Genomic DNA, 7,548 nt, shown 5'->3' with positions numbered 1-7,548 from the left:
AAAGCCTGCTGTTGAGTGCCTAGTGGGGGTAGGTAATGTGCCGACTGCCATCACACCATTACTTCATTACCATCACAAGAACCCTTTGGGATGTTACTCTCCTTTTATAGTAAGGAAACAGAATAGTTAAGTGACTAGTGAAGGGTCACAAAATTAGGGAACAGTAGACTCAGGACTTAACTCCAAATCTCCTGATCTGAGATCTAATACTTTTCCCAACACAGTTGCAGTAGCCTCTAGTGTGGAGTTAGTCTGGTTATACCTCTGGTTATATGAGGACCCTGGGACTTCACTTATCTCAGCTAGACCTGTTTACCAACGGGCAAGGCCCCTCCTGTGGCTAGGCCTCTGGTTCACCTGAGGACAATAATATAGTCCAAAGGGTGGCTCTGTGGATCATCTGTGAATTTATGGAGTAAACACCTTGAGAAAATTATTAGATGTTATGCATATGCAAGCTAGTCATAACAACTAAAAGGTTATAGTTTTTTCTATGAAAAAAATAGCCTTAACAAATGAACGGAGATGAAATATTCCCTTTAAGCTTTTAATGTAGCAGTTAAGTTCAAAGTACCCTAAACTTCAATTACCCATAAATCAAAAAGGAAAGAGCATTGGCATTGGGTTGAGTCTGTGGTGAACCTGCTAGCAGGTCACCATGTGCTGGTAATAAATGGCTAAGAATGAAGAAGCTTTGCGCTCCTGGAAAACAGATGTTTGTGAATCCAGCTGGGCTGCCTGAGTTCCTCTCAAGCAGCTATTCTCAATAGAAGGATCAGAATCACCAGGGTAACTGTTTTACCAAACACACTAGTAGAATCTAATACTCCTGAGGTAAGAGGAAGAAGGAAATAATTTCATTCTGGAACTAGCTCCTGGGTGATTCTGGCCACACCTCCCTCTCCTGGCCTGGTTGAGAACTGCAGCTTTTCTGTGAAGTTGCTGCCCACCTTGAGCTGTGACTTATTGGTCCATTTCTCCCTTGAGGCCTCAAATCAAACCATAACTACTTTCTGTCTGTGGGTGGGAGCCAATGTTCTGCCTGGACATAAAAGCAAGGAGCTAGGGCTTCCCTGGTGGCGCAGTGGTTGAGAGTCCGCCTGCTGATGCGGGGGACGTGGGTTTGTGCCCTGGTCCGGGAGGATCCCACATGCCGTGGAGCGGCTGGGCCCATGAGCCATGGCCGCTGAGCCTGCGCGTCCGGAGCCTGTGCTCTGCAACGGGAGAGGTCACAGCAGCGAGAGGCCAGCGTATCGCCAAAAAAAAAAAAAAAAAAAAAGCAAGGAGCTAAACTGTCTCCTTTTGCACAGTGACGTTCTGATAAATTGGATTTTCACACTAATCAAATTCCACCGGGATTGGGCAACCCTGGACCTGCAAGCAGGTATGGTTGGTGTCTGTATAGACAACACACCAAGGCAAATTAGAGCCAGGGTCACAGAATCAGAAAGGTTAGAGCTAGGATTTTCTTAAGATCACCTGGATATACCAACCCTCCTTTAACACATGAGAACTAAGGTCCAAAGATGTTAAAGTAGTCCTCAACCTAAGCAACACATCATGCTTACCTTCCACACTTTACAGATGCCTGGGTCCAGAACCCGTAAGAGAGTCAATTCAACAGGTCTGGGGTAGCTTCATGCCTTTGTGGGTGGCTGTGGAGTACTGTGTTAAACTGAGTGGCCGAGGGTCACAGCAGGGGCAGGGCCTGTTTAGGTCTACTGCCTTCTTTCCCACTAATACACTGTCTCTAAAGGAAGTGAGTTGTAAAACTGAACTGTATTAATTGCCAAATATTTAAGGTATTCTGAGAAGTTCCCTAACTACAATACCTTTCCTAACATATTGGCCACTGATGAAGATGGAGTCCGTGCTTTTGTGGTCACCAGGGCTCTCCTGCCCACACTGAGTGTGAGAGGCCTTGGGGCTGGTGAGGAAGAGCTTGGAGGTTTAGGCAGTATCTTTGCACTAAGTTTTGAAAGAGAGACTCACCACTGGGTGCGACTGAGGGCTACAGTTCCAGGTAAGACTATAGGACTCCTGTCCTGTTCCCTCAATAAAATTAATATGAACATTTGCTGTCCTGCGCTGTTACTCTAGTCTCTCACTAGAGACTGGTTGAATCAGGAACATGATTAAATGAGGCTCAAAAGAAGCTTCCAAAACAGTGACTTGGCAGGCCCCAAAGGACTAAGGGGCAGTTAGGTTAGGTCCTGTAAAGTAGGAATGAGACAGGCTATTCATTGCATTCTAGAGCATCCAACCTCACTGGATAGATGGCTGTGCCTTCATCTAGTGAACTGTCCTGTCACATGCCAATCAGGACTACTTTTACTATCATGTCAGAACCCCACAATCTTGTAAACAAAGCACATGACATTAGACTAAATACCACTGTACTGAATATGGATTCACATTGTGCTACCACATGATTAGTTTTATAATCATCCTTCCTTCCAGAGTCTTTCCCAAGCAAATGGATCACAATAAGCACACCATATTATTAACATCTACATTACAGCCTGCCTCTTATTACTGAGTAATCTGGCGAATGGTATGCCTTGGTATCATGTATGGGTTGTTACTCAGCTCACCCACATTTCTAGAAAGCCCTATTGTCTATTATTCATATGTCACTTAAACACGTGAGCCAAGCAAACATGATCTTCGTGTATTGCTCACTGCTCACCCTCAGCCAGTGCCAAATGGCGACAGTCCTGACCCTTGGAAATGACATGTTTGATGGGAGATGATTATTGGACTTTCAAATATAAATCAAGGTCAGACCCCTAGGAAAGGCAAAAACAAAACACACTCCTCATACATGTTTCATATACATATTTATATATATTTCATGTACAAAGTTACATTCCGAACCCCAGGGATTCCATAATAGAAATAAATACTGAAATAACTACATTGCTAAATGAGCTTTTTGCTCATAGAAATGAAGCATCAGCCTCTAAAGAAACAGAAAGTGGGACCCTCTAGAACCCATTTTTAAGATTATAGAGGCAAGTAAAATTCTGAATAAAATGTCCTGGACAAAAAACAAATTCAGACCATAAAATGGCTAAAATATATTCAAGTGTTGAGAAATGTATGACAAAATTAATAATAAAAACTTAATTTTTTTAAAAGAAAAGAAAAGACATTTAGTGTTACAAAATAGCATAACCCTGTTAGAAAAGCATTTATGATTTCCACATTTAATTCTCTCTTCTCTTCTCTTCCCTCAGTATAAACTGGGACAAAAACAAGTCCCTTTCTCAGCATGATCAATTAAGAAGAGCCCTAAATCTGGCTGAATCCTTTGGTAATGGTCATAATACTCACAAGGAAATAAATATTCAGTTCCACAGCATTTGCAAGACACACGTTCTTTAGGACAGTTAGTATTATGAGACAATTGTTTTGCTTTGTTTTGTCACTAAGGCAACCTATGTTAAAGGGTCCATTCTCACATGTAGGAAGACCTTTACAAGAAATGAACAACACAGAAACTGAACGTATTTTAACCTTTTCTATGCAAACACGCTTCATGTGAAAAGTTATGTGCTGCATATTTTGTACTCAAAATGTTTTACACTCTCAACAAGCTGTAGCTATTAAGATATTCATTCCTATTTAAAATATTTAGATCCACACAAATTAGAAACAAACACTAAAAACTGAGTTCTTAAAGAATATTATCCTTTTGCCTCATAGGGATTTTAACCTGCATTGAGCAGTGAGTATTACGTTGATGTATATGATACTGTCATTTTTGTAAATCAGCAATGTTTGAACATCGGCAATTTCACATGGTTCAACATCATACATAACCCAAACATAACAGAATGAGAAAATTCTCAGGTATTCCTTATTTCTTCCAATAGGGGTAATTTTTTTTTTTTTACATGGAGAGACCAACCTGAGGTACTCAAGCCTCTTCTTTACCACTGATGTGGTAGCTACAGGCAATTACACCAACCACTCGCTGCTTACAAGAAGCTTACATTTTGGCATTTTCTTCCTAAGGCTACCACCTTGACCAAAGTGAACGCTACAAGAATATAAGCCTATTGTTGGGGAAAAGGTGGAAGTAAAGCAATCTGTAAAAAATATTTAACTGAAATTACAAACATAAAGACAAGCTCTTAAAACAAATTTTACAGACATTTTTGTACTCTCTAGTCCCTGAAGTTAACAGGGCCACAGATATCTGACAATTTTAGATAAAATAACTACACACCTACATTCCTTAAGTTAAAGCCGGTAAGCTTAAAAAGAGCAATAAACAACCATTGTAACATGTTTGCATTTTTCATCTTTAACTCCTAATTTCCTAAATTACAGTCAGTCATAGAAACATGTAAAAGACCGAACAGTACATGGGGTCTGATTCTGGGATGTTTACTTCTTGGGATTAAAATTCCCGAACACTTTGGTGTTTCTTTTTTGTGAATTTATACAACATTCCTCCAAAATATTTAATAATGTGGGTTTTTTTTTAAGGTATTGCCAACAATGGCTCAGATTTATAAAATAAAATAAAATAAAATAAAATAAAATAAAATAAAATAAAAACATAGCTTACAAGCTATGGAAAAGTGACCTAAGTTTTGGTGCCCTGAAAAAAGTGACTAAGTAGCTCAAGTAAAAAAATTATCCTTTTAATACAGCTTTTACCAAAAGAGTTTTTTTTCTCCTAGCCATCTAAAGTGGCCACAATTGTACTGTGTACATAATGTGCTTATAGACACCTGTGGCCAAATGGATCCAAAGGCCTCCTCTGACGCATTAAATCCCGTGTACTTTATAATCTAGCCTAATCATCTATATGCTTAAAAGACACTGGTAGTACTTTTTACAAATATCTTTCCATTACAGTTCAGAAAAAAAGTCCTTGGTCCTTAAGGATGCTTAGACAATCAGACTTTTGTTGCTTCCTTTTCCTGAAGTAATCCTTCTGATGACTGGGGGGGGCCTTTGTCCAATAACTTCATATTTTAAGACAGTGCTTAAACTTATATTTAGTTTTGCTTAAAGTAATGGATTAAGAATGATAAATCATAAATTTTCAAGAAGTCTGAGAGAGAAAAAACTGCAGCATAATGGTTTTTCAAAACTTATTAAAACAAGAAAATCAATGATAACCAGACTCTATTTTTTAAATGGGCATTGTGAGTGAAAAGATTGTAATGCCAACTTTTACTTTATGCAATTTTGGCTTTGTCTTCTTCTCCTTCAAGGTCTTCTTCATTGAGGATGGCATTTTAATCTCAAAAGGGCACAAAAGCTTAAATACCATTTACATACAGAATATCAAGTACTGGCAGTTTTGTAGTTTTATACAGAACAAGAGAAAATACCGTTTTTAATTAAATCTCTTGTTCAGTTCATTAGGCCATACTCCATCACAACTACAGCTTTACTCTTACTAACTGATAAGAGCAGTCCAAGAACAACTGGCAAACAAGTGAATTTTTTACACGGAAAAAAACTCATCCAACCACCATCATCCACTGATACAATAAATCCAAAACACAATTTCCTTAAAAAAAAATCCTCCCATTGCTGAAGTGTATCTTCTAAGCCTTATAAATAATAAACTTTTCAAACATGTCAGTATGAAAATGAGTGAGACTAGTCTCAAAAACAAACAAACAAGCAAACAAAAAAAACAGACTATTCACAGAAGCAGGCCTCATAAACTTTAGAGCTCTAATAAGTCAGAAACAAGAAACTTTTATTTAAATAGTGTAGTCTTAATTTCTTTAATATAAAACCCCCCCCGCAAAATCTGATGAAAACAAAGTTTTATATACCATATAAACAAGATTTGTCAGATTTGAAAGTGAAAGTTAAAGTAATTTACAGTTAGCTTTTAGCCCTCTTGGGACATTTAGATAAATCCTGATAATCTACCTGATATTAGTTTGTGTCAATTTTATAATACATTGGGGAAAACTTTACTATTGTACTTAATGGTACAGTTTCATTTATCAAGTGTTTCCATTAATTCCATTATTAGTGATAGCTAAAAAGTGACCCCATCAAATGAAGTAAGTGACATTAGCTGTGGCAGAGTGAACCACAACTGGATTGCTTTCTAAAATTCACCAGTTTGCAGAAAGTAAACATTCTTTGATTTGTTCATAATATACTGAAATTGCCTATAACACTGGTGCAGTAAACAGCTAGTTCCTGTATTGTTACAGTAGGACAGATTTTATAGCATAGTTAACAGAAAAAAAATGCTCATACATTATGTGGTGAAACTTATTTCACAAAGAGAGCATTAAATAAAGGGAAAAAGGGAAAATAAACCATGCAGAAGAGATGGCTTCCCCGTCGCCACCTGTTTCCTATGGGTTCACTCACTACCATACATCACTTGCCATACTATCAAGTGACTCCTTTCCGCTTTGGCGACAGAAGGTTCGAGTGGAAGATCCTCTCCAAGAAGCTCTGATTCTCCACCTTCATCACCTGGTGGATGAAACGGAGACTCCGGTTAAGCATTTTGAAGATACAGGCTGATGCACATCAGACTCGTGGTTAGTCCATGAGCAGCATGCATAAAACTTGTCTGACGCCCATTTCAGAGAACACAATAAAAGAAATGCCATGCGTCACAATCTTCACTGCCTAACTTCTGAAAAAGACTACTGAGATCAATTTCTCATAGTTAAAATATTACAGGACATGAAAAAGGAAATGGAACCAAAAAAAGATCAAATTCAATTTTTAAAAAATATACTTACTATTAAAATCAACCTATGCTTTAAGACAAATTCTGCTTTTCAGGCTGGATTACCTACAGATACTGACAAACCTGGTTAAACAATTTTTATGTTATTTTTAGGATCCAAAATGGAAGAAATTTTTAGTGGAAATGAAAAGACCACATAAAGACTTTACTGACATACTCTTTAGTACGGTTCAGACTACCATGTTGCAATCGAAGAAAAAGTTCCAAAAATCACCCAGCTGAGTGAAGGCCATCTCTCTCTATAAAGGAATTCTGCACCAACAGTCAGTTCACTTTGAAGTGACTCCATTCCTACTGACATCACCATTTCTAAACTTAACATTAAAAGCCCTGCCTTAAGAATGTGTCAACAAGTCTTCTGCATCAGAAATTTTAGTTTATACTAATTACATGCGGCACACTGTCATTTATATGACCCTAAATTTTATATTCTTTTTTTTAACAGAATTAAAATTAAAGTATTAGTCATCAGTCTACATTATATTCTCTAAAGCCTTACGTTTTGAAACTTTTTCAATCATTGTGATTTTAGGCCAGTCCAAAAGGTTCCTTTATTTATAGCAAATAAATAAATTTACATCACAGTGCTTTACAGTTTACAAAGCACTACACTTTCACAAACATCAGTTCCTTGTGCTTTCTTTGAAACTTTTCTGGCCATTCCTTCTTAGATCCCTTCATAAGCTCTAATGATTCTTTAAATGGAGTATTAAAACAGGGTTCTATCCTAGAACCTTTTCTTCTGGCCCCTACATATTCTCCTTGGGTGAACTCATCAACCCTTGTGACTT

At 37.7% G+C, this 7,548-nt stretch overlaps 1 protein-coding gene across 6 annotated transcripts in view; it reads right to left on the bottom strand.

Annotated features, from left to right (window-relative positions):
* Positions 1-2,823: 2,823 nt before the first annotated feature.
* The window catches only part of SPAG9 (sperm associated antigen 9), a 150,866-nt gene continuing 146,141 nt past the window's right edge, over positions 2,824-7,548 (bottom strand). For 4 of the 6 annotated variants that reach the window (XM_059047186.2, XM_067022163.1, XM_067022165.1 and 1 more), the window contains one exon: positions 3,898-6,474. In XM_059047186.2, the coding sequence (XP_058903169.1) occupies positions 6,359-6,474 (116 nt within the window). In that variant the 3' untranslated portion in view covers positions 3,898-6,358. Of the gene's footprint in view, positions 6,475-7,548 lie in introns of all 6 variants that reach the window. The other 2 variants (XM_059047189.2, XM_067022164.1) reach the window with 1 other exon arrangement.

This window comes from Kogia breviceps, chromosome 19, assembly GCF_026419965.1.
Source record: "Kogia breviceps isolate mKogBre1 chromosome 19, mKogBre1 haplotype 1, whole genome shotgun sequence".
Lineage (NCBI taxonomy): Eukaryota > Metazoa > Chordata > Mammalia > Artiodactyla > Physeteridae > Kogia > Kogia breviceps.
Note: the sequence above shows the minus strand (reverse complement) of the source record. Positions and strands in the feature narration are given on the sequence as shown.